General features: G+C 48.0%; 10 protein-coding genes across 10 annotated transcripts; 4 read left to right on the top strand and 6 right to left on the bottom strand.

The window, feature by feature from the left end:
- Positions 1-383: 383 nt before the first annotated feature.
- On the bottom strand, positions 384-2,493 carry N7489_011320 (flavin-containing monooxygenase; the record flags this gene model as incomplete). The annotated part of the gene is made up of 7 exons (XM_056717069.1): positions 384-718; positions 773-979; positions 1,037-1,537; positions 1,614-1,700; positions 1,757-2,193; positions 2,260-2,376; positions 2,432-2,493. 7 exons carry the CDS (start codon positions 2,491-2,493, stop codon positions 384-386), a joined length of 1,746 nt encoding a protein of 581 aa, XP_056564691.1.
- A 713-nt stretch (positions 2,494-3,206) lies between these two features.
- Positions 3,207-6,209, top strand: N7489_011319 (Zn(II)2Cys6 transcription factor domain-containing protein; the record flags this gene model as incomplete). The annotated part of the gene is made up of 3 exons (XM_056717068.1): positions 3,207-3,231; positions 3,283-3,758; positions 5,031-6,209. The coding sequence occupies 3 exons, from the start codon at positions 3,207-3,209 to the stop codon at positions 6,207-6,209; spliced, it is 1,680 nt and encodes a 559-aa protein (XP_056564690.1).
- A 1,056-nt stretch (positions 6,210-7,265) lies between these two features.
- Positions 7,266-8,688, bottom strand: N7489_011318 (alkene reductase; the record flags this gene model as incomplete). The annotated part of the gene is made up of 3 exons (XM_056717067.1): positions 7,266-7,598; positions 7,647-8,282; positions 8,431-8,688. 3 exons carry the CDS (start codon positions 8,686-8,688, stop codon positions 7,266-7,268), a joined length of 1,227 nt encoding a protein of 408 aa, XP_056564689.1.
- A 656-nt stretch (positions 8,689-9,344) lies between these two features.
- N7489_011317 (uncharacterized protein) lies at positions 9,345-10,621 on the top strand (the record flags this gene model as incomplete). The annotated part of the gene is made up of 5 exons (XM_056717066.1): positions 9,345-9,486; positions 9,545-9,564; positions 9,620-9,656; positions 9,711-10,248; positions 10,306-10,621. 5 exons carry the CDS (start codon positions 9,345-9,347, stop codon positions 10,619-10,621), a joined length of 1,053 nt encoding a protein of 350 aa, XP_056564688.1.
- A 380-nt stretch (positions 10,622-11,001) lies between these two features.
- On the top strand, positions 11,002-11,424 carry N7489_011316 (uncharacterized protein; the record flags this gene model as incomplete). The annotated part of the gene is made up of 1 exon (XM_056717065.1): positions 11,002-11,424. The coding sequence occupies one exon, from the start codon at positions 11,002-11,004 to the stop codon at positions 11,422-11,424; it is 423 nt and encodes a 140-aa protein (XP_056564687.1).
- Positions 11,425-12,084: 660 nt separating this feature from the next.
- On the bottom strand, positions 12,085-14,252 carry N7489_011315 (transcription factor domain-containing protein; the record flags this gene model as incomplete). Its single annotated transcript, XM_056717064.1, has 5 exons — positions 12,085-12,498; positions 12,551-12,896; positions 12,953-13,532; positions 13,584-14,167; positions 14,221-14,252. 5 exons carry the CDS (start codon positions 14,250-14,252, stop codon positions 12,085-12,087), a joined length of 1,956 nt encoding a protein of 651 aa, XP_056564686.1.
- Positions 14,253-14,628: 376 nt separating this feature from the next.
- On the bottom strand, positions 14,629-15,714 carry N7489_011314 (threonine aldolase family protein; the record flags this gene model as incomplete). Its single annotated transcript, XM_056717063.1, has 1 exon — positions 14,629-15,714. One exon carries the CDS (start codon positions 15,712-15,714, stop codon positions 14,629-14,631), a length of 1,086 nt encoding a protein of 361 aa, XP_056564685.1.
- A 1,476-nt stretch (positions 15,715-17,190) lies between these two features.
- On the bottom strand, positions 17,191-19,186 carry N7489_011313 (uncharacterized protein; the record flags this gene model as incomplete). Its single annotated transcript, XM_056717062.1, has 3 exons — positions 17,191-18,813; positions 18,877-19,041; positions 19,097-19,186. The coding sequence occupies 3 exons, from the start codon at positions 19,184-19,186 to the stop codon at positions 17,191-17,193; spliced, it is 1,878 nt and encodes a 625-aa protein (XP_056564684.1).
- An 824-nt stretch (positions 19,187-20,010) lies between these two features.
- On the bottom strand, positions 20,011-22,747 carry N7489_011312 (uncharacterized protein; the record flags this gene model as incomplete). Its single annotated transcript, XM_056717061.1, has 4 exons — positions 20,011-20,590; positions 20,653-20,946; positions 21,008-22,450; positions 22,506-22,747. The coding sequence occupies 4 exons, from the start codon at positions 22,745-22,747 to the stop codon at positions 20,011-20,013; spliced, it is 2,559 nt and encodes an 852-aa protein (XP_056564683.1).
- A 1,042-nt stretch (positions 22,748-23,789) lies between these two features.
- N7489_011311 (uncharacterized protein) lies at positions 23,790-24,179 on the top strand (the record flags this gene model as incomplete). The annotated part of the gene is made up of 1 exon (XM_056717060.1): positions 23,790-24,179. The coding sequence occupies one exon, from the start codon at positions 23,790-23,792 to the stop codon at positions 24,177-24,179; it is 390 nt and encodes a 129-aa protein (XP_056564682.1).
- Positions 24,180-25,172: the final 993 nt, after the last annotated feature.

Here is a 25,172-nt window from a genome sequence, read left to right as displayed (position 1 = left end):
AGCTTGAAATGAGTCAGAAGAGTCCAGCAGAGCTCATTAATAATCCAGGTGAATCTGCCGAAAACCACAAGCGTGGGGCTGATGTAGCCGATGAATTACCGGCATATCCACCTCCATGCTGATCGGTCCGGAACATCGGATGTTGAGATCTGATACTGTATACAACATATGCATTTATGTTATATTACATCTATGTACTCCGTAATCATCTAATATTCCAGAAATGTAGCACGATCGCGTTTGGTATTACTAGTAGTTGTTGAACTGGTGTCAATACCGTTATAGTAGGTACCTTTTATACACCTTAGATCGCTTAACACGAAAACATACATATGAATTGGATTCTCACAATCTTGGAAGCTAGCTACGAATAGTAACATTCCTCAACTCTTGACTGGCTCACCAGAATACGGCCATGTGCCCAACAACTGCAAGAATTGGCTTGTCACTCGATACAGCATGTTGCTTGGCGCTAGGAGCAGAGAAGCTGGCTCCGCATTCATTTCCGGTTTCTCGATATCAGTGGGAGGATGAACCCAGGGGAAACGATTGGGCACAAATCCATCGATTGTCACACCATTGCCGAAACTTGCATATTTCTCATCGGGATTCTCGTAGACTAGGTCGAAGTCTTCCCAGCGGACAATTTCGGTTGCCGCATAGTAGTGGAGGACAGTGCCGGGCCAGGGAACAATCACCTTTCCATTGTCGTTCTTGTCTGTACCACAGAGCATGAGTCAATGTGTAAATCTAGGAGTGGTAGGATGCTTACACCATGATTTGCATGGTCCTGACCAGACCATGTGAGGCATTCTTGACTGGACCCATTGGTTGAATGCGCGTTGAGCACACTGTGTCACAGATACGGACCGCAGTCTGTCTGTCTGCAGTCGAGATAAGACTCGAATCATGTAGTCGCTTGCTCGCTGGATGCCGGGGATGGCGGACCCATTCACAGGGCAGATTGGCGGGTTGAAGACTGCAAGATATACCGGTTAGACACCATAACCTCAAAAAAGAATGTTCAGGTGCTTACCGAAAAGGTTAGGGAACTCGGCGACCATTGCAGCCATATAACTCTCGCAGGGTCCTTCGCGATCCCACTCTTCACTCAGTGATCGTCCAGCGCGGCCAGTGACTGGGAACCGTGGCTGGTATGGCTCGAAGCCGGTGGCATATACCAATATGTCACACTCGTATTCCCCTCCAGATTCAGTGATGAGGCTATGCTCGGTCAGCCTCTTGATTGAGTCATGCACGTACGCAGCATTAGGCTTCTGCAACGCATCCAGATAATGGCCGCCGGGCGTGAAGCGACGACAGCCAGCTTCAAATTCTGGTACGAGGGCATCTAAGAGATCAGGGCTTGAAATCTTGGACTTCATGAATGAATGTGCCAATGATGTGAAATTGACTTGAGACTTTGTTCCTCTCCACAGTCCCGTGAAACTTGCGGCTAGTCTCTGCTCTAGTGAGATGCAGAAGTTGTAATAGCGCATAGGGCATGTCTGTAGAGCTTGTTTCTGTTCGGTTGAGTCTAGATACAGATCAGCGCTTCTGTCGCAAACCCTTTTCTTTTCTTTTTCTTTTTTGCAGTAAGGGCAGCCACTCACATTCGCGCTGAACGGTACCATCCTCAGCCGATACATGTGGGAGGATCCATGTTGGACCTCGCGCAATGTTGATTATTTGCGAAGCAACTTGAGAGCCCCGCCTAGTCAGCGTGGTATGTCTTCGGTGTGGCTTTGCAACTCACCTGGCTGCAAAGCTGCCACGCACTGAATGGCGCTTGCACCATTCCCAATTACAATCACCCGCTTGTCCTTGACGGTCATATCAGCTGGCCAGTTTGCAGTATGTACTTGGACTCCTCGGAAGGTCTTTTGGCCTGCAATCTTGGGGGACTTGTAGTTGTTCAACCGTCCAACAGCGTAGACAAAGACATCAGCAAATATGCTCCTTTCTTCGCTGGTAACCACATCGCGGAGCACAATTTTCCATTTTGAGGAGACTTCATTCCATTCTGCTAGGATGCATTGGGTGTTGAAGGTCATAAAGCGGCGGAGATTGTGCCTATCGACTACATCCTCCAGGTATTTGTGAATCTCGGGGGCTGGAGGATAAAGCGATGACCATGAGGGGTTAGGTGCCCAATTGAACTGGTAGGTGTGGGAAGGTACATCGCATGTGCATCTATCAACATTAGCAAACTACTTACCCATCTGATAATGAGTCTCACGGGAATACAGTCGTACATACCCGGGATACCGATTCTCATACCATGTACCCCCCAAGGAAGGATTTCTGTCGTATATTTCGAGATCGACACCTGATAACGAAGTGGTCGCATCATGTGCAAATTGGATCCCCGAAATACTGAAGCAATCTGATAAGAGAGAGTATCACTCAAGTTCAGTACATGTGCACGTACCCAGCACCGATAACCACAATCTTCAACGGGCGTGCCACAAAGGCACTTGGGATGAGATCCATTGCAGGTAATGTGAGAGAAAGTTGCAGGAAAAGAAAAGAAGAAGATTTCCAGGGCTGAAAAGAACTGGGGAGACAGGTCATATATCGCGTGTCTGGTCTTGTCTCGTCTTCTACACAACACGTGCGTTCTCAACGAAAGGACAACAGAGACGATGTACACGTTTCTTTGTTTACATGGATCAGTCTACATGGTCTACTCAATGTTTTCAGGACGTTTCAAACTCCATGATGAGACACGGGAAGACTACGGAAATACTTCCGTTTCTCTGTTGGTAGAGAGGTCTCAACATAATACTTCGGGAAACACAATCAGCAGTTTCCAAGTTAGGTCTTGGAGATGGCGATGGAGCAAGACTACACAGGGCTCATAATCTCTCCTGTTTTTATTATACGCCGTAGTCCTATCTCTGCTTTTATTGACAGTGATTATACTATCCATACTCACTCTCTTTCTTCTTTTAGTAACTCCTTCTTTAAAGGGCTGCTCTATATTCCTAATGATATGACATACTAAGAGAGGACAGCTAGGCAACGAAGATGGTTAAATAGCAGTCAGAAGCACGGAATGGAAGATTACCTCAATATATTTCATTTCATTCCCGTAGCTGTTTCGACAGGTTGATCTCTTACCGTCTCTCTAGTCATATCTGCCATTCAGCACTTTCTTCTCTTTATCTCTCTATCTCTCTCTACCCTCATACTCAGTACCCAACATGTTGATTACTGATTATTACTGTAGTATGTCTACTCACCACCCTACATGCCAGCAAAAACATCTAACATTACCAGACTGCATTCTCAACCCCGAATGGGACCCAATCGAGTTCGAACCTCAGAGCGAGCGGTCCCACATCCTGCGCCAGCCAGTCGAATGTATCCGAGCCATATGCCTTGCACCCCGCGAGTTCAATTTCCCAAACAGCTGGACCTTTTTCCTATCCACATCTGAAGAAAATATGACGGCGGTAAGACTGCATTGTCAACCAACCTACGAGCGCCAACCCACCGTTCTTGAATATGGCTCCAAAGCCAACATCGTGTTTCAAAAGAGATCGACTTTGGTCCCACCCAATGGAGAACTGACCTTTGTTCTGAGCGTGAACCCCGGATTTACGGTGGGCGATATCCACGAAATGATTGTTGCGAATAATCGGCACAAATTTGAGATTGACGACGATGGCTGGATTGGCCGGACCTGGGTCTATGATCAAATTGATCTCTTCAACCAGCATGGTGTTTTCGCCAACCAGGATGAGGTCGCGCTGGTGAATGATGGAATCCAGAAACGGTGGCCAGGGGAGTTTCCTGACCCGCTCGAGATGGGGACTTACTATGGGTGAAACCACGAATCAACAGGGGTTGCCTCTTTCTCTCATTCTGATGCTAGGAGCCTAGTCTATGATCAAATTTCTTTTTTTTTTTTTTGGTTTTCTTTTTGTGGCGAGAACAAAGCTATTTTCTTTTGCCCAGCTGTACAACAAAGAGTTGTTACTACATATGAAAGGCTTTTTGTCACTATCCGACCCTGACAATGTGAGACTGACTCAGTCAATGTAAACAACTAGCCCCGTAGCCTACAGTAATACTGATAGCGCGAGATACAGGAGTGCTGATCTTAGTTGACCGAGCTTCTCTCTTACTGGTCCGATTTTTGGCGCTCGTTTTTGAGCACTCCTTCCAGGTTTCATTAGTCTCGTTTTCTAGACAACCTAGATAATATAGGAAATATTGCAACCGGAGCCTAGTGTAGAACTAGGAGTTGACGGACCTATACTCCGTACAGGTAGAACGACTATTGAATCTGTCTTTCCTAGCTTGTCTAGTGTTTTCTTTCTGCCTGCAGTTGGGAGGAATGTATCATTTTACGAACTGACTCTTGATTGTTTTGAGTTAGATATTAGTTGTAGTTCTCTAAAGGTCAAATATGGTCATACCATGTCCATCATTTGCGCCATGGTATTTTTCTCCTTTTGGCCTGAGCGTAAGGATATCTCATTACAACATAGGCAGACATATAAGGAGAACGTTTCAACTTTGAGTTAAGATCAAGCGGAGAAAACCCTTGAACAATTTGTCTGGCAGACAACTTCCCTCTTCCATTTACTCCGATGTCCCAACTCCTTGAATTCTTCTTTTACCTTATAGTCCATGGTCACGTGTGCCCTATATTTAGGTCATTACGTCATATATCGGAACCCGAAACGGCAAAATTCAAAGCGAGTACGACGCTCTACAGGCCCTTACCATCATGGAAAAGAAACAGAGCACGATCAGATCCCGGAAATCTCACAATAAATCCCGTGCAGGGTGTGGAAATTGTAAAAGACGACGAATAAAAGTGAGTGCTTTCCAAACGGTCTCTGAGTCCGGTTGTCGTCTCTCTTCAGCTACCCTTGCTACCTTCATGAAAGATGGACGTAAAGGAGAGAAACATGTATTTCAGGATCCCAAATACTCTCCAGCCATCAATATGCTTGGGGGTGACTAGACTGGATAGAAAGTGGGAGTTCTGATGATAAGCCACTAATAGCGTACAGTGTGATGAGAAGAAGCCAGCATGCTCCAAATGCATCCATCATGCTATCGAGTGCGATTTCCTTTCGACAACATCTATATCACCGGCTTCAACCTCTGTAGCTCCATCCCCATCTAGGCCTTCAGAGACACAATTCCGGTTCAAGCCTTCTAAATACCAACCCGAAGAACGCACACCCAAGGATCAAACAGGCCAGCCATCTTCGCAGACGGTCTCTACAGAAGTCCAATGCGAAAGCCCCAGTGCCATACCACAGATTCAGGATACCCTCTCATTTGCCGACCTACGACTCTTCCACCACTTCGTCACTGAGACATACCGCACCATAACGGACGAAGCAACTGACCACAATCGAATTTGGCAAACTCACGTTCCACAATGGGGATTCACCTTACCATCCATCTTCCACCTCATACTGGCGCTGGCAGCCTTGCATCTAGGCTATCTTCACCCCGAGGTGCGAGACCGGTATGTGATGCAGGCGGATGATCACTTCACCTTTGGCATTCGATCTGTGTCGGCCATTCTATCGAGCCTTAACTCGGGGAACTGCCAGTCGATCTACATGTCGACAGTGCTAGTATGTTTTGTCTATTTCGCACACGGTCCAAAACCGGGTGAATACCTTGTATTCAGTGAGACGGGCAAGGCGGAATGGCTGGTTCTTATGAGAGGAGTGAGGTCGATTTTGATGTCTAGTCGTGATAAAATCTTTACCGGGATCTTAGAAGTTCAGCCCGACCCTGCTATTCAGGGCGTCAGCCACTTGTTACAAGACGAGCTTGGGAAACATCAGTCTCATATTCAACGACTTCAACGTTTTATCGAAACCCAAACTGGGAGTTCCACGGGCCAGGTCTACATCGATGCACTTGAGAAATTGCTCCAAATGTTTGAAGAAGCATATCAGTGTCGAAGCGCTGGGAAGGATGGTGTTCAGTTGATGCCCTTTGTCGTCGGATGGATATACACGCGGCCTGAAGAGTTCATCAGTCTTCTTGAGGCAAAGGATCCTGTTTCATTGGTTGTTCTTGCTTATTGGAGTATCCTTTTAAAGTTCATGGGATCCTCATGGCTTATGATCGGTTGGGACCGGCATGTCATAGCAGGAATCCGTGAGTGTTTAGCACCCGAATTCCACCAATGGATCGAGTGGCCTGTGAGTTTTATTTGCGATTGACCTGGATGGAGAAACTCATTCAACGTCACGTCTGGGGTATATAAACAAAAACACTTGGAATGTGAAAGCAAATCATCGTAAGCGGATTTTACCCCCGGACATGCACTTCACCTTACCTCCAATATAACCCACTAACCCCCTTTGGGGCTAGTGTATCCAACGTCGATCTCGGCCAACAGCGCGCTGATTCCGTTCGGCATTTTCACATGCGGCCGGCCCACAGGTTCGCTTCCCCGTGACAAATGAGAATAGCCCTAGAGAAATAATCGACAACTTCCCAAGTTTCGGACGCGGCACATACCATAGCCTTGGCGTGTACCATAGCCTTGGCGTCGGCTATACAGCCTTGGAATCGGTTAGCGGTAAGAGAGTTAAATGAAAGGGGGGCTATGTGATAGGACCTCGCGATCGCCTTTCTTCCCGTCTCCTTCCTTTGCCGTCCCTTTCCGTGAATAATATACAATCCATTGTTCTCCGTCAAGACACACAGGTGAACCTTGGAAGTGGATGATCTTTCCCAATGTGATCCGTACCCCAGGCATCCAAATTCAGACTTGAATTCAGACTCAAATTTAGGTGGCAGGGAGCTCGTGACATAATACGGAGTACTCTCCAGGGCTGTTGGGCAATATGACAGCACCTAATACTCTGCCGACATCATCTTTGCTATTGTTTTCTATTCTTCATCGGGGCTTGCAACCTCAGTGGGACAGATCAGGGCTTCGGCCATCTCAATCACGGCGTCCGATCCCACCGATGCCAGATAATATTATTTTTATTAAATTATAGGCCGATGTTTCAATGCTGCCGACATTGCCGAGCCCTTCCTTTTTGGGTCTGTCATCCAAGTCGTTTTCGGAAGGGGCCGATACCTTGGAACCATGGATCACTTGCCGTGGGCCTCGGTCTAGACTTGCGTTTCATGGTTTCCAAGGTGACACTCGTGGAAATTTCCAAGGGTCTTTTTTTATGCTTAAAAACACCCAAGTTTAACATGCATATAATATACCTAGGTAGGTATCTAATATTCAATGCTATACACATTCTTTAAACCACCTAATTCTGACCCACAGTAGGGTAATCTGTATAATGGAAGGTGTTGTCCTCGAATGGTCCATAGAACCGAGTTCGATCATATGGAGCCATGGGAAGCTTTTCCTTCAGTCTGTGCACTAGGTCCGGGTTGCTGGTGAAGTATCGACCATACAACAGACCATCGTATTTACCAGTTTCCACTACTCCCCAGGAGTTTTGATCGTCCCAGCCACCGGCGGAGAAGAATGGGGTGGAACCAAAGATCTGACGGAAACGATCAAGGGTCACATCCAGCAGGCCCCAGCTTTTGAGGAACTTATCCTTCTCTTCAGCGCCGAAGATTTGTTCATAACGCTGGGTAGGTTAGCAGTATACCATTAGGTAGAGACGATGAACACATACCGGCTCAATAAAGCTGACATACGACAGCGACGGGAGAGTCTTCTTCAGACCCTCACACAGGTGAGTCCAAGTCTCCACACGCTGCTCTCCGCGCGCTTGGTTGAACATACCAAATGGCGACAGTCTAATAGCCAGATTATGCTCACCAATGGTCTTGGCCACCTGCTCCATCAATTCAAACACAAACTGGCAGCGCTTCTCTAGAGTACCCCCGTAGGCATCCTGACGCTTGTTGATGTTGGAGCTCAAAAACTGCTCCGGCAGGTACCCATTTCCGCAATGGATCTCAACACCATCGAATCCAATATCCATAGCAGTCTTGGCGGCAATGCAATAATCATCGATAGTCTGCTTGATGTGTCCCACAGTCATCTCGATAGGCGGATGATTGGCGTAGGGCACGGGCTCTGTGGAGCCAACGGGCGGATGGGAGTAGCATTCCGTCGGAGAATCCCACACAGAGGCCGAGGGGCAGACCGCGGGCGATCCAGTCATCTGAGGGATCGTAGCACGGCCAGCGTGCCACAGCTGGCAGAAGATAATGCCTCCCTTTGCATGAACGGCGTCCACGACTCGTTTCCAGCCAGCGGATTGTTCGGAGTTGAACAATCCGGGTACTCCGGGCATGCCATTGCTCTGTCGAAACGTTAAAAAAAAATTCAAAAAAAAAGAGAAATTTAAAGTATGGACAATTGTCATTAAGCGGGCAATTCCGAAGGGAATCACACAAATTCGTTATCCTAAAGAGAACCTTGCGCCTCCAAATTGAGTTCGAGATGCTTACCTCGAGCGATGGTGGGATGCCTTCTGAGATCATCAAGCCTCCTTTGGTAGCACGCTGGGAATAATACTCCACAACCGCATCTCCAGGAATCCAGATACGATTGGGTTTGTCCGGGGTGCTGATGGGATTCAATGGTTCTCCGCGGTTGCGGGTCAGAGGCGCATGGACGACACGATGTTCGAGGGTAATGTTGCCATTTGAAATAGTCAGGGGTTTGAAGAGACCAGAGTCTTTGCCGCTCAAGTAGTGGATGGTCATGTTTTCTTTTTTTGGGGGTGTTCTATGTCGTTTTACTCCGTACTATGCAATGAATTATAGAGGACCGAGGGAATTATAGAGAGAAGAAGTGGAAAAGACACCCACGCACAACTCCTTTTCCAGTCCAATGTTGATCACTAACCAAAAGACATGCTGTCAAAACTGTCAGAAGTACGAAGTAATCCGGAATGCCCTCGGCTATTTCAATAGGGTTCAACTAAGGCCCATTTATCTGTTTTGTAAAACAACGGCGTTAGTGGCGAACCGGTGGAAAATTCTGGGTCTGGCAACTAATACGAGACACTAAAACGGATACTATTTGCCCGGCTGTTTGACACCCGCGAGGCCGATGCATATTGGTGGCGTATAAACGGAGTCTAGTGTCACCTAGCGTTATTCATAGAAATTTCCAAGAACCATTCAGAAATGAAAAATCGCCCGTTGGTGGGGTCTAACGCAACCCCTTGAGCAATCATCGCCATCATACATCCCGCGCCACTATTACATAGTAGTGGTTCGATAGCCTTTAAGTCCCCGCTCAAATTCCCCTTCTTGTCAATCCTCATTTTCGCGATGTGAAGTCCTTTATCTTGTCAATTCCCCGGTTCTTTTATGTTGTACACTAAGGGGAGGGGGAATCGAACTTCAAACCCATCATGACTGTCGATAACCCAACAGATGTCTTGTATACAGTCAATCTCGTCACACAGGGTCTCTGTATTCCAATCGTGACTGTTTTCGTAGCATTACGATTCTATACCCGGTTCCGATTCAAACAATCCCTCGGAGTTGAAGATCGTGAGCTTGTCCCTTGCATGCCATACATTTTTCGAGAATTTCACTAACCATTCTCTAGTTGCCTGTACGATTGCTTGGGTACGTTAAGCAAAATAATTCAGTGCTTTATTAGCCAAGTCTGACTTTTACACAGTTTCTGTTTATGGGATATTGTGCAATAGCCATTGTCCGTAAGTGCTATACTTCCCACATGTTACCAACTACAATACTTACTCTCTACCTAGTCAGTCAACATGGCGGAGGATACAAATTCAACGAGCTCTCCCCTAACGAGAAAATTGCATTCCAAAAATTCTGCTACATCGCGACCATTCTCTACTGTCCGATGGCACTCTTTGTCAAAATCGCCCTCCTAGCGATCCTCACCCGCATCTTCGCTCCCTACCGCGGCAAAGTCTGGTTCATCTATATCTTCCTCGGCTGCCTATGCTGTTACTACATCGTCGCCCTGATCATCAAGATTCGCATATGTTACCCCATCCCCAGGTACTGGCTGGGTGACCAGGTGGAGGGAAGCTGCCTCGACCAGAATGCCGCCCTCGTCGCCGACTCCGTGATTAGTGTCGTCAGTGACATCATCATCCTCATTCTCCCACTGCCATTGACATGGTCTCTACAAATGTCGCTCAATCGAAAGCTTCGCGTGATGGGCCTGCTTGGCGCTGGTGGACTGGCCACCGGGTTCAGTCTTTACCGATTAATCATGGTGTTGAAAGGCTCAAGTGATCAGGGCCTCATGTTCGTTCGTGTCATTCTATCGGGGTATGTTCCCCCCTTCCCCCTTAATCTTTCTCTTTTTCTCTTTCTAACGTCTAGTAGTAATGCCGAGGGAGGTGTCGGATTGATCTGTGCCTGTCTGCCTGTTCTCAACGTCATGTTTGCCCATTACAAGAAGCAGTACTCGTCGCAGAAGTACTACCAGAACGGCGGCTCTACCCATCCGTTGAGTGATAGGAAATCGGCCCCGGCTTCTAATGTTGCCGCTGACTGGGATAAGGTAACGAACTTCGGTGACCAGAGCCATCTGATTTCCTTTGCCGGTCCCCCAGAGGCTGGCGAGTCCGGCGAGTCTATCCACAACCAGGACGGCATCAGGAAGACGGTCGCTGTATCACAGACCGTGGAAAGATCTTAATGGTGTTTTCAAATTTCTCCTATTATATACCATATACCCTGTCATTAATTACCATAATGAATTTACTTTCTGTCTCTTTTTCTTCCCTTAGTTTCTTACCTGCATATACTGTAGGTGTACGTGCATTGCCACTTACGAAAGCCGGTATATACCCAGTTAATCATCTTTGTCCTGCCAACATTGAGCTAGACTTGAGTCATACAAGGTTGGGTCTTTGTTGCTGCATACCCATTGTATTTCATGCGATCAAAAATCAAACAATGGCCTTCACGAGCTCCCTTCTCTTCTTTGTCCGAGGACATCTCCACCAGCCAGCTATGTTACTATAAATACCTTAAATCCCCCGTCTACTCCAATATATCACAATACTCACCACAACCATGCCCCGAGTATTCTCATCCCGGCAGGACAAGCTCCTGCACGAATGCCGTATCTTCAAAGCCGGCTTAGATATCCAAGCCAACATTCTACGCTGCGATCCAGACGGTCGAGGAAAGGGTCGACACGCGGATGTATCTCGGGCAGTAGCAAAGCTGTCTGCTCGAATCGATCGGATCATAGACATTGCACTCGGTGTGCTTATCAAAGTTCCAGATAGCGAGATTATTCGTCGCAATACTGCCTTTTGGGACCGTGAAGATGATGGTCATTATAAGTTCGAGAATGTGTTTCTTAGCATGGAGCACGACTTGGTCCATATAACACTGGCTCTCAATAAGGGTCCGTGTCAGTGCAAATGTAATGACATTGCTGCACGTCTCGATAGAATTGCGAGGAAAGTTTCGTTCCACCTGAATGTTTAGAATGTGTAGATATTTATCTATGAAATGATTTACTGCGGAGTGTGTTTATTATCCTGACATTGTAAATCTAGAGGTAGAGTCAACGATGTGTCCACTTCAATCGGAGTACTATATCCGCTACTTCATTATTGGTTAGAAATGACATAGACTGTGGATAAAAGTAGCCAGAATAAAAATACATTAGCAAAAAAAGAAATCTCTCCCTCGGGGAATCGAACCCCGGTCTCCCGCGCTTATCGGTGCTAATGACAAGCGGAAATCATCACCACTAGACCAAGGAAGATATGATGGCTGAGTTACTGCTCGGCCACTTGGCTGGTTGATGGAAAGACTTGGCCATATTGACCTCATGAGCGATTTCTGTCAACGTATACATCCACGCACAACCCGTCTATGTACAAAGTTCAAATAGCAATTGGACTTTCTGTAACTATTGTAATCATTTCCAAGCTTAGTTGAGCTTTCCCCAAATGCTTATTAATGAGAATATTTGCATCCTTATTCCCTGGAATAAATTCTCAAAACAAAAAACTAATAAGGTTGCAATGATATATATCTACGGTGTGGGTATGATGGAATACCGATTGACAACATTACATTAAAACGGGGGATTTAATTTTCTTGGGAGGCTGCAGAGAAATACCGTGGAATAGAGTATGATCATCTAAGTGACGGATTTGGGTCAAATAACCCCGAGTTAGGCCATAATCCATCCAATCCTGTATCAAACCCAAGGGACCACGATCCATCAATAAATGGCCATTGAAACATATCAGTTTCAAAATCATGATGACCACCAAGCGAAGAATTATCCCTAGCAAGGAAGTTGGCATCACCACCAAGACCAGGCGACGAGGTTTCCCCACGGGGATGAGAGCTGTGAGTATCACGAGACTCAGAGGTTCGCGCCCTAGTCGCATACGCGTCTCTGCTCGGACGAGATCGGATATCACCATATTCATCCAGGGTACCCGCGAGGGCGAATCTCCTGGGACTGTGCATACCAGACTCAGAGTGAGCTTGGTTACTCTTGACTATTTCGTAGAACCGATTTGCTTCTTGGACGGTTCGCCACTGATTATTGTTAGCTGCGATGCTTGGCTAGAGATGTTTTGAGAATACTCACCCAGCTGCGACCAACGGGCCAGAGTTTACTTAGTCGCTCCAGGTAGACAAGATTTCGAGCCTTTTCTTCTTCGGCCCGTTTGAGGCTGCCCGGATATCGTTGTGGGGCAATTGTTCCGTACATGTTGATGTGAGCGGCGACGAAGACGCTGAAGCCGGAATATGGTGACATGACGGGTGCACCAGAGGCGTCTAGTGCATTGAGGATACCCCCGATCTGCTGAGCGGCTTCGAATAGCTGTTTGATTGTATCGGGTTCGCCTTGCGCATCGTCATTTGTGTCGTGGAAAACGTCGGAATGGGGCTTGAGGTTGGATAAGAAGCGATCTCGGTGGAGAAAAAGGATGCTGATTGAAACAGAGTTAGTATCGTTTCCTGGAATTAGCTAAATAAAAACAAATACCTCATGTAATAAACCAGGTTGATGTAGGCAAATAGCTCCCCATACCCGAGTGCCACGTGCGACTGAACGCTGGTAGCTGGGAACCGGACCGTTACATCCTGAAGAGACCTCCATTCATCCAGTTCCTCCTTGAGGACCTGCCAAGTTAAGAGGAGCGGAGATATAGTCGAGTCGTTCGAAGACAAAGAAGCCAATGCTCGTCGATGTTCATTCGCAAATCTTAGGATTCGTACGAATATGTCGAATCCTCGGGTGACGATTGTGAGGCCATGCTCAATTGTAAGACCCTTCGCTAGCACACAGTCTTTATTCATATCAGCAGGCATCAATCTGCTGGCTGGTGTATGATTAAACGTGAAATCTCTGTCACTGATAGGGAGAGGAACGGAGATCTGGGAGAATGACAGGGCAAAGTGCTGACGGGCTCCGGAGCTCAGTTCGCAGTCCTGCGCAAAGCAGCACCAGTAGGTTCGGACCAGTTGTTCGTATTGTGTTTGGGATGCATGGAACTCCTGAGGATTGTGTTCCATGCTATCATCTGCCATCTTCAGAAGGGATTGAATCATGTAGGTCGCCATGCCTGATGGTTGTCAGCTAGTGATCTACAATCAGTTAAGGATTTGATACATACCGCTATACATCCACGCTTGATATGGTCGCCCAGTGCCCCACTCATAAAATGAGATCATTACGAGTGACTGGGCAAGATAGAGCGAGGGGGCCTCAAGCACGCGCTGGGCAAGATTCTTACGTGCATAATCGGCATAGATTTCCTCCTCCCCGAGTTCATTGCTGTTCATAAACCGTACGCACAAGGAAAGGACCGAGGCCACAAAGACAGAGTCCACCGAGTGGACGTTGGATGATATGTCGGAGATCAAAGAAGGGTAATGAAGGAAATTAGTGATTGGGAACTTTTTTCTATAAGTTTCCACTGCACTGATGACGGTTGCCGGTGACAGTGATGCTATGGGATCATTGGACAGGTCTTGAGCCACGGGGACATTCTCAGGGGTGCTTCTTTCTGCATCTCCAACCACTGGCGATAGGGCGGATGATGCCTTCCGTTTTCTTGGGGTCCTGGATGTGACAGTATTGCTCCGCGTCCTTTGTCTTGAGGCGCGGGGATCTGTCAGATTACATCCTTGGTTCTTGGTCTTCAAGCAACGTTGACAGGGCGGTTGCCCTTCATGAACACATTTGACTTTTGCTTGCCTGCATAAAAAGTCAGATGAGATAATACAACTACGACTTCATGTATAACTTACCGACAAGCATCACACGATATTGACAGCCTCATCGAGTGTACATACGGGGAAGAGTGGAGTGGGCCGTGGTAGAAAAAGCGGCTTTCAAGTATCGTGGGGTAAGTTAAGACAAACCCGAGCCCATCGGATTAATGTAGGAGCGCAATTGGACCAATTCAACTATTTATGAACAATTGAACAGTTGGAGACGTTCATGGACGTCTGAGGGAGCAAGAGTTACACGGATATCTTAGTATCCGAATGTGGTTAGCACGATCAGCTGACTTGGATCTATGAAGAATGAAGAGTTCTGATATGAATTTTGATGATTCTGATTTCTCGTTATAATTATATTAATATTGAGTCTCTATAGCGGCAACAACAGTATAAGAAATCGCTGTAGGCAACAGTCAATGGGGGTGAATTCCTTCAAATGTTGGTTGCCACTGTCCACTGCTGCACCCACGCATTGAACTTGTCAATTTCCTGCTCATCCGTGGCCCAGGACGTCACAAGCCGAATCACGATTTCTCCATTATCAAGCTGTTCCCAAACATAGAACCGGAACCTGTCCTGCAGGCTCCGGACCAATTGTTGAGGAAGGATAACAAACACCTGGTTTGTCTCCGTCTCCGCAGCCAACCTATATCCCAGCCCCTCGAAGCTGGTTGAGATCTTCTGGGCCATCTCATTGGCATGTGTGGCCAGTGTGAAGAACAAGTCTGACCGGAAGAGCTCCATGAACTGAACTCCAAGAATACGGCCTTTGGCCAGCAAAGCGCCATGCTGTTTGAGATGGAAAACGAAACCATCGGCCAGGTCCTTCTTGACGACGATTGCTTCTCCCATCAGAGCACCGGCTTTGGTGCCACCAATCCAGAAGATATCGGTCATGTCGAAGATCTCCCGTAGGGTGAGATCGTTCTTCCTTGAACAGATGGCTGTGCCGATTCGTGCTCCGTCCATGAAGAGCAGGAGATTTGATTGCTTGCAAATAGCGGAGAGGCTGCCCAGCTCGCGTTTTGTGTAGACAGTGCCAGTCTCCGAGGCATTAGAGATATAAAGTAGCCGGGGTTTGGCCATATGAGGGTAGAATTGATTTTGCTGGAGCGCCTTTTGGAGATTGGTGGGTGTCATTTTGCCGTCGACTGCTGGCACGAGGATAAGTTTGTGGCCGGTTGCCTCGATCGCACCTGCCTCTTTGCAGGCAATGTGACCCGACTCCAGAGTAATTACAGCCTCATAAGGCCTTAGGCAGCTGGCGATTGAAATGAGGTTTGCAGAGGTTCCGCTGGGAACGAAGAAGATATCTGCCTCGTCCTCGGTGCAACCGATCTTGTCTCGGATCAATTGCCGGGCACAAATGCTGTATTCGTCATTTCCATAGGTGACTTGCTGTGTGGAGTTTGTTCGCAGAAGAGCTTCAAGGATTTGTGGGTGAGCTCCCTCGCTGTAGTCATCCATAAGGCTGTATGAAGGGCATGCGTCATCTTGGCGTAAGCTTGTTGATGGCATGATGGGTATCAAATTGCGAATTTGGTTGAGAACACAACAAACAATGAGTTCCAAGGTTTGAGCTTTAAAGAATCAAGTGACGAAAAAAGGAAAGAATTATTTGGACCAGCACTACATTGTCCATAACGGAAAAGACTCGGGAATAATTTTCTCGGGAATGTTGCCACCCGTGGACATTATTCCCGAGATTTGTCAGTACCGGGAATCCCGTGCGGGCATTTCCACCTGGGCAGTTATTATCAGGTAAATTTGTGGGCCGGAACATGGGGTAGCACCGCTTTACTGCGGAACTCCCCAATTGATGTTAATAGGTTCCAATTGAGATACCCGACAAGACATGTGTGACGTACTTCAAATTTAAGGCAAGATAGGCTCGAGATTAGTGTCTCTGATCGACACCCGGCTCCCGGGCTCCCGAACGGACACTCTGGAATCAAAAGGACACAAATAGTCAGTTGGGATCCCCCTCACGGAATACCCCCTCACGAGGGGTGTTGTCATGAGGGGTATTCTCTAGGTTACTCTTTGCTTCTGTATCACCCTGAGAACAGCTTCGGTGACCGAGATTAGAACTGCCTGTATCACCCGTGGACGGTTGAAAGGACTGCATCAAGTCCAAGTACACCGCTATCGCGGGCAGATGTAGCCCTTCCCAACACCCAACGCGTGTAGGGTATGGTAGCATGGTTCACGCTTTCGAGGCCTAGGCCTCGATATTAACAGTAAACAGTGGGATCCACTCCCCGGTGTGGGTTCTCGAATGTCAAAAGAAACATCAGCTTTCATATTTGGCATAGGGGGAGAAATAGCCTTAGTTTGGGGTTGACGCTTGCACGGAGGTCACTGTCGGTCATGACAAAGATGTCAGGATTATATTTTTGGGCAAGAAAGAAGGATACCTAGGTAGGATAATAAAACGACAATAGCCTGTAATATTCTCATATAAAGACTTGGCGAGTCAGATAAGCTCATGCTAGGACGTCGCCATTGAGCGATGAGCCGAGCAACTCCCACTTGTTGCAAGGATCAGTGGTATAGGTATATGGCTGCCATTAAGAAGCTGACCACATACTGATTCTCTCCACGTTAACGCTTCTTCTTGAAGCTACACTAATTGGCTTACTATAAAACGCCACCTAGTTATAAGCGAAGCGAGGACATGAGCCTAATGGGCCGCACCTTCCAAGGTTGCAACCTTTCATACGCGTTACTATTTCGTTCGCTTCCTTTGCCACCGATTGTACCCGAAATATTTCCCACATATAGAAGAACTAAGAACTGAATCACACTTGATGTTCAGTGTGAACAGGTATATCACGAAAGCTAAAAACACCCGATATGGCCGGGTAGTCGATGAAGCCAGTAGCCAGTACTATATACACATTGGACTCGAGTCCACCAAAGACCCGAAAAATAATGTACAAAAACTCCGGAAATAATGCAAACAGTGTTCCGATGCTCTTGACCAAAAGAAACTTAATCCTCATGCGGCGAGGCGAGATGCGCCCGCTCGTCTGAATACCCATCTTCCCTGCGAAGACGCTGGTAGAGGCGGACCCGCCAGCCACGGATGATCATATAGCATGCAATAACGCCGAAAAACAGACAAAGAAGTAAAACGAAAGAGAAGATACCGCTAATGCTGCGGATAGCATCGTATGTATGCTTGAGGACTTGGGTGGTCTTCTGTGTTTGGGTGTCAATTGCACCCGGTGACGTTTGACCAGACTTGTCAGCGGCATTGTCTCCTTCTGGGCCATTGTTTTCTTGGTAAATGGTCGATGGGTCAACCGGAATGGGTGACTTCCCTCTGTATCCGACAGACTTCCAGTCGGGGGACTTGCTTCGGTGCATTTCGGACTTGCCTAGGACGGTGCCATTGACATCTACTGCCTCGGCAGATACCCAGTCCAGGTATCCGCGGGCAATGTACATGGTTTCAAAATCGGACCGAGGGGTCTTGCCGATAAAGACGGGGTCGTGGAATTCGTTGGCTCGCGCGTAGAAATTCCACCATGCGACGTCCGTCGCGCCGTTCCAGCTGACCCAGAATGTGGTCACCATGTTTGTTTCATCGGTGCCGTAGACTGACGCCACCATGTCGGGTGGTGCTGTGGGGCGACCGGTGAATTCGAATTTGTACCCGCGGTAGGATGAATAGCGTGGGGAGGTGAAGTTGGCGGTCATCAATAGTTCTCCGTCGCCGGCATGTTCGGAAATATATCCCTCTTTGCTCCAGCAAGTGAACACATTGTCATTTGGAAGCAGCTGGGTATTGCCGCGGAGTCTTGAAAGTTGGTGATCGGGGCGGTTATAGCGCCGGATAGCTTTGGCGGTCATGGGCTTCACGCTGGTATCCAACTCGACAAATAGGGATGACGACATATTTTCCTCGTTGAATTCCTCGTCCGAGGCGTTATTCAAAAATGAGATAATGTGGTGCGTCCCATTAGACTCCACGAATTTCGCGTCGTGCTGCTTTGAAAAGGTGAAATCTTGCACGAAATCACTATATCTTCCACCCAATCGCCACATGATATTTCCATCCATGCAGGAGATGAGGTAGATAGTGTTCGTGAATCGGCATGAGATCAAATAGTCCCCAATTTCATTCTTATCAACTGAGTTGACATGCACATAATCCCAGCCAGGGTGTCCCTCTACCGGAGAATACGGGCTGTAATGGACGGTCTCCGGTAAAGGAATGTGACCATAAGAGTCCCACCACTGGACAATCTCGGCAGTGTTCAAATCGATCTCAGCATACCCGCCGGACTCAAGCCAAGTCTTCTCTGTCGGGAGGCCAAATTCCTCTAGGCTAATCTCATGAGAAAGGTAGACTGTGACCAGCGCAGTCTTACCGTCGTCCAGGATGTTGAACTCGTGAATGTCAAAAGAGCCGAGGTCTTTCCGCAAAGGAAGCTTTCGTTGGACATGATAATCATTGGTCAAGATCATTCCATACCCGGTGTCTATATTTCGATCCCACGAGTTTTGCAAGACCATCGAAAGGTGTGGGTCAGGGCCTAGGCTGTTGACGACTTTGAAATCGAAGACGTTCCGGTTGTCGAATTGTTGCGAGCCAGTCCAGATGAGGCGCTATTATACCGAAATATGGTCAGTTGCCGGGATTCTTATCGCAGGGGGTTGGTGTAAACGCACTCCTTCACTATCGTAGATATGGGGACCGATCTGATATTGCTCGTACAAGGTGGACGGTGGATCGGGGCCAATGTGTAGGTAGGGAGCGACGAACCAGTAACCGGGGCTAACGCGCTCGCGGTTCTCGTAGTGGACATTGAATTTCACTGCCCGGACATCGGGCAGCTGAAGAACACGGTGTTAGCGCGATCGAACAATTTCTGGGATATGGGGCACGGACTGTAACGAATGACATGAGATCATCACTGGAATATTGCGCCAGTGCGGTTTGGCACAGCCATAACAGCAATGAAACGCTGAAAAGCAGCATTCTTCAAAGAGCGTGGTATAGGGAAGTCATGAAGAAGAGAAAAGGAAAGGGGACTATCGCTGGGGTCTAGACAAGGCAATGTTATGTGCGGATCGAAGGAGACGCCAAGACCCGTGGGCGAATGGCAGGGGCGGAAGGGCCAAGCAAAGGCTGTTATAATTGGATCCTCTGACGCCGCGAGGGGGTTTGAAACGGAGAAATGTGGTGCTTTCTTCCCGTCAGGCTTAATGAAGATCTTCAAGTGGACCGCAAAATCCGTAAGGCCTCGTCAGCACTTCTTGCCTGTTGGTAATGTCGTCTATACGGCAACAACCTTGGAAATGAAGTATCAAATTGTTAGCATTGGACTTCAACTGTTTAGCCTCACGATTTTAGCTACATAAGCATAATTCTCCGAATCTTTGGTATGATTGTCCACATACCTGGCACTTCCATAACGGGAAGATCTGCATTTCCGACGGACTTACCGCCTTAGATACTGCCAGACTGACTTCTATAGATGCGACATGGTATATTAATTGAACAGTACAACGATAGTGACTGTCCTGATGTGTTGACTATTCCATATGATAATAGTGGCCCTAGAATGGGTATGAATAGAAATGGCACAAATCATATCTTTTTTATGTACAGCAGGTCTACCCAACTCAAATATTATACAGAGGAAGGGAACCACACCATGTATCTTACACCAATAAACATGAACCGCTTCAAAAAGAGAAAACCAAAAAGCCACATACCCCAAAAATGCATGCTATGCAAGTCGCTCCAAGGACCAAAAAGAGAAAACAAAAGACGAGCTGTCCACTATCGTCAACAGCACCTCACTCATCAGGATCACGATAATGCCAAAGCTTCTTCCGCTCCGCAACCCACCAAAGGCCAACCTTCTCGGCCTTCTGAGCCCAATCAAAAGCCTCAGGCCCATGTTTGAAATGCACCTCCGCAGCAAGCGACCCCATAGTCCAGCCCGTGACAGGCTCAAGCTCGTACGGGTCCTTATTCAAGTCCGTGAACCGGTACTCGAAGTCATTGTTCAATGGTAGGTTGAGGCGCCAGGGCACAGCAGCGGAGCCAACACTCAGCATCGAGCCACCGGCATTAATGACGCCCATGTTCCAGGCTTCGCGGCCATTGTGCGAGGTGCGGTATGGCCTGATGAGGGACTGGCCCTCATACTCGTTCATCAGATCCAGGGCAATTTCGGTGTCGTCCGCGTTGAGGGAATTGGTGTTCACGAGGAGATCGAGGATCGTGGGGAGGATGGATACGGCGCTGCCGTTGACATTAAGGTGCATGCGGGGTAATAAGGGGTGGTGGAACACTAGAGGTACGCGGAAGTTGCTGACGTGTGGGTTGTGGTAGGTTCCTGTGACGGGGCAGTCTTCTCCAAATGCTTGGCCGCTGTTTCGTTGGTTAGAGGTCAGGCTGGTAAGGTGGGTTGGCCATTTAGAAATTATACGTACTGGTCTCCCACGAAGACCGTCAAGGTCTCGTTGGCAATACCTGCCTCGTCTAGCATTCCCATCAACTCCCCGAGCCAAGCGTCGACGAAGCGGTTTGCGTTGAGGAAGTCATCCATAAGTTCGTGTTGTGATTTGTGAAGATCACCGAAATATTGATCTCGGTTCCAGCCTTCGGGTGTACCCCAAGGGTGGTGAGTGGTGCTGGTGAAATGCGAAAGGAGGAGTCTCTTGTTCTGACGAAGTGTTTCGTCGATCATGTCTTTGATGTAGGGGCGGGCCTCAGTTTCGGCATAACTGTGCCAAGTTAGTATCTACACACGAAGAACAGCTGCAGGAATCCTGCTCGACAACATACCCGAAATAGTTGATCTTTTCCATATCCTCATGGAAATATTTCGCGTCCTCCACATCAATGTCTTCTGAATACAGTGTCTGCTTGAAACCGAGCAGATCCATAAGCCGAGTTTGTGCCTGAAACTCCCCAGTGACAGACTGCGCATAGATGGTTTCCCACTCCCGTTCCAGGTGACTGTTAGTGGAATTTCCAGAGCTAGAGGAATTCTTTCGCTGGTTGAACAGATCCATGATGTGCATCAGACACGGCTGGTATGGAATTATATCATTTTCATGCATAAAGTCCACTGGGAGCGGCCCAAGACCGCAGTAGTTGACAAGACGCGATTTAGCAGAGAGAGTGCTCCCCGACAATATCCCGTCGAAGCTGAGACCACCTAGTCCGGAATTCGTTGAGTTAACTGAGGAGCCAAAGCCGGATTGCTCCCCTGTAAGCATCTCTGCCACGGGGGTTATCTGAGACAGTTTGTCGTGTAGATCGGCTTCGTCCTCTTCTCCGAATAATTCATACGATTCGCGAATTTGGGTGTACAAGTGGGAATCATTTTTGAGCGGGAACAGATCCTTCCTGCCGCTTTCCAAGAACACAAAGACGATGTGGTTGATCGGGATGGGATGGTCCTTCAGAGCCTCTTGCAGAGGGCCAAGTGGTTCCAGATCAAGGTTGCTTATCCTCATGGGATCGTGAACAGGATTATAGAAGTAATGTCGCGGTTCAACTGTGTTGTTCTGACTTCCAGAATCAGATTCGTTTTCGTCTCTCTTGAACACGCTTTGAACGGTCGAATTAGACGCCTCCAAGCTCATCTCGGCCGCGTTCGAATCGGGATTCACAATCCATCTCTCAAACGCAGCAGGAAGAGGGCCTCGCGCCCAGGCTGGCTTATTATTTCCATAGGCAGTGTTACCTGAGTCGTCCAATGTGGGTGCCCACCCCTTGTAGTGCCCATTTGCAGGCTCCCAATATTCCTCCGCCAGCAATTCAGGTAATGGAAATGTTTCAATGGTCATCCGACGAGCCCGAGACTGCTCACCGAGCATGGTGAAGGGTAGAGCTCCTGTCATATGATTGTATGGGATTGACGGCCGGATCAGCCAGAGTCCGATCGTTATTCCGGTGCCCACAAGCGTCCACAACCGAGATCTATTCGATACCAAACTTCTCAGATCCGAGGGGCCCGTTAACATGGTGTAAGTCTTGGTGTCTCCGATATTGGCGAGGGAGCATAGCCACCGGGTCATGAGATTCCAGATCCCTTGAGCCGAAAGCCAGGAAGCCACCGTGATGACTGTTGTAGTGGCAGCCATAGGCACCAGTCCGCTCAATATCAACTTCATTCCCTGCCGACTGGCGCCCACGGACCTGGCTGCATCCCATCGAATTTCGCTGCCGGTCTGAGAATAGAAACTAACTTGCGAGGACGTTGCTAATAAATCAATGCATCTGAGGGTAAAAGTCAATATGGTTGTCCATGTCATTTATGAAAAGGTGAACCCACGCGACAATCGCTGAAATGATAACGGCAACCACTGACCACCGACCGGATGTTATATATAAGAGAATCCATACTGCAACGAATAAGAGAACCTCCTGGATAAAGAATGTTGGAAAGTAGAGGGCCAAAAGGCCTAAAGGAAGAGACCGATGTTGATATATATGAAGCAACTTGGAGCAGAGACCGGAAAGCACCAGAATAGACAAAATCAAGCGCTGCGGATGATGAAAACGAGTGACGATCATAATGGCCCGACGTAAAACGCGGCCAACATGAGGAAATCTTTCGAGACGGACTGTTTTTCAATCCGTTTATACTCACTGTACAATGTAAGGGTCAGGAAAAAGAGGGAAAAGGCGAGGAAAATAGGGAGTTAAAGAAATTGATTGCTCGCGTGCTCCACAACAGCATACTATCGGAGTTGTGGCATGAGAGCGCCACATCGACTGGATTGGATTATAATTATAAGACAGCCGGATCGTGCGGGTGCACTAGCCAACACAAGGTGGACCTGAGCCAGGGGGCCTTTGCCTCAGCCTTGGAGATGATGGGTGTCCTGATGTGTAGTGTGATTGGTGATCTTGTGTACTATTTTTTTCTTCCCGACAAGGATCGGCGGTCCGGGGAAATGTCATTCAGCCTTAAGAAGTCACATTAGCATTGTCTTGACATTGCAAGTTCAACGTATTCTCGTAAGGAACGGAGTGGGCCTGTGTCTGTGTATCCGAATACGACGAGCCCCGTAGCCCTATAGGCGTTCAGGGGGAACCGGTCCCCGGGGACAGCCGGAAGTATTTGTTGGAACGTTCGAACATTGGGGCTGAAATCCATATCCTCTAAGCGAACTGTTGTATCGACGGTAACCGGAGAAGTGAAAGTCTTGGCTGATGTGTTTTGGGTGTTGCCTGCTTAGTCTTGTACTCGGACCTGTTGGCGGCAAGCGGGCGGCACCGAGTGCAACACATCCCACACACACCTTGGCACTTGTGTATCGACATATTGGAAATCACATCTAGAATCCGAGGACCTATAGATGGACGATAATGCTCCTTTGAGGCCAGAAAGGATTTCCATTTGTAACTTCGATGTACAATGGAATATTTTGGAGATCCCTCTGTATTCTCCACCCCTGGCCCCCGGGGCCAAGTGTTAGTCATCCTCTAATACGAACGTGAGCGCTCGACTTCAACGCTTTTGCTCTAAGTCTGTGGACACGAAACTTGTGACACGTTACCCGGAGTAAGAAATTGACATCCCAAACCGGTTATATCGACTACGTTCCCCAAAATGGCCGAGGTGGTTGGTACCGTCGCGGCAGTTCTACAATTAACCCAGGCAGCTGCGACAACAGCTCTCCAAGTGTACGAGTTCTTCTCCGTTATTCACAATGCGCCCCAAGAGATTAGCATGCTGAGTAGAGACGTGCGCGCGTTTTACACCTTATTCCATAATCTCGAAACATCATTAGGCAGCGCCAGTGTGAAAGCGGCTATTGATAGGGATGTGGAGATAGAAAGCGTGCTGAAGACATTGATCGATCCTATCTCCAATTGCCGTGCTGCGCTGAGTCGAATGAAAGATAAACCCCGCACCTCAGAGCAGATATTTCTTCGCTTCAGGTTTCTAGACAAGACTCGGAAGCTGGCCATCCCATTTCAGTTGAGCGATTGCGGATGAGAAGCGGGAATGTGAGCTGGTTTTTTAAGCGGAAAGAGGTCTTTGCGTCGGCCCTTGAGTTGGAACGTACGAAAGCGACATTTGGGGATGCTATGGGGAGTATCACATTGTGCATTGCATGATGGAAGTGGCAGGAGTTACTTCACTTCATTTGCTTTGATATTCGTTCCTTGCATTCCATGTGTCTGTAGGGATATATGGCTTATCTATGGCAGGCTTCTGGCACTTAAACAGTCGACTATAAAGAGCGAAAGCAGGGTCATAGCCCAAAACCATGACTTTAACGACGACGCGGGTTCAGCGTTAAGCAGTTATGCTACCTCCATTGTCGACGTCCAGCAAGATGAATCATCAGCCAAGAAACCCATATAACGCCTCTGCATTTAGCTGCTGCGGCGGGATGGATCCCTGGTATCGGATTGCTCGTGAGCTTCGGCGCCGACTTGGATGCTAGGGATACCTTCACTCACGAAACACCCCTACACAAGTCCGCACGAAACCGCCAAGTTCGTGCAATTGAGAAGCTCTGTGGATTAGGGGCGAGCCGAGAAGCGAAGAATTGTGATGGGCAGAGTTATGCGGATATTCTGGAATGCGCAACAGAGGACCCAAAGGAGTGGGCCGCCCACAACTCTAGAGCCTCGTATTTCAGGCAACAGAATGACTCGGCGCGCCCCTGACTTCATATTCCTATACTTACTGTTGGATCCACTTTCATGGAAAATAAGTGGAAATCCATGGATACCACTGTAAGGCTCACCAAGGTATCTTCCACTTCAGTAGGTGTATTGGGCCGCTAAATCGGGAGCGGTACAACTAACTGGGAAAGGGAAGGCACAGATCTGTATACGCCGTCTAGAGCTATAAGAGTGAGCCATAAAATGAACTTCTTCCTGGAATTCGAATATCAAGTCGTCTCTGCACTGCTACTAGCTAGCTACTATCTCATTATCAATACGGAGTATGAAGTACGCCCCCTTGTCTCACCCGGCA

This window comes from Penicillium chrysogenum (genome assembly GCF_028827035.1).
Source record: "Penicillium chrysogenum strain IBT 35668 chromosome Unknown utg000005l_segment0_segment0, whole genome shotgun sequence".
NCBI classification, from domain to species: domain Eukaryota; kingdom Fungi; phylum Ascomycota; class Eurotiomycetes; order Eurotiales; family Aspergillaceae; genus Penicillium; species Penicillium chrysogenum.
This window is presented reverse-complemented; position numbering and strand designations above follow the sequence as displayed.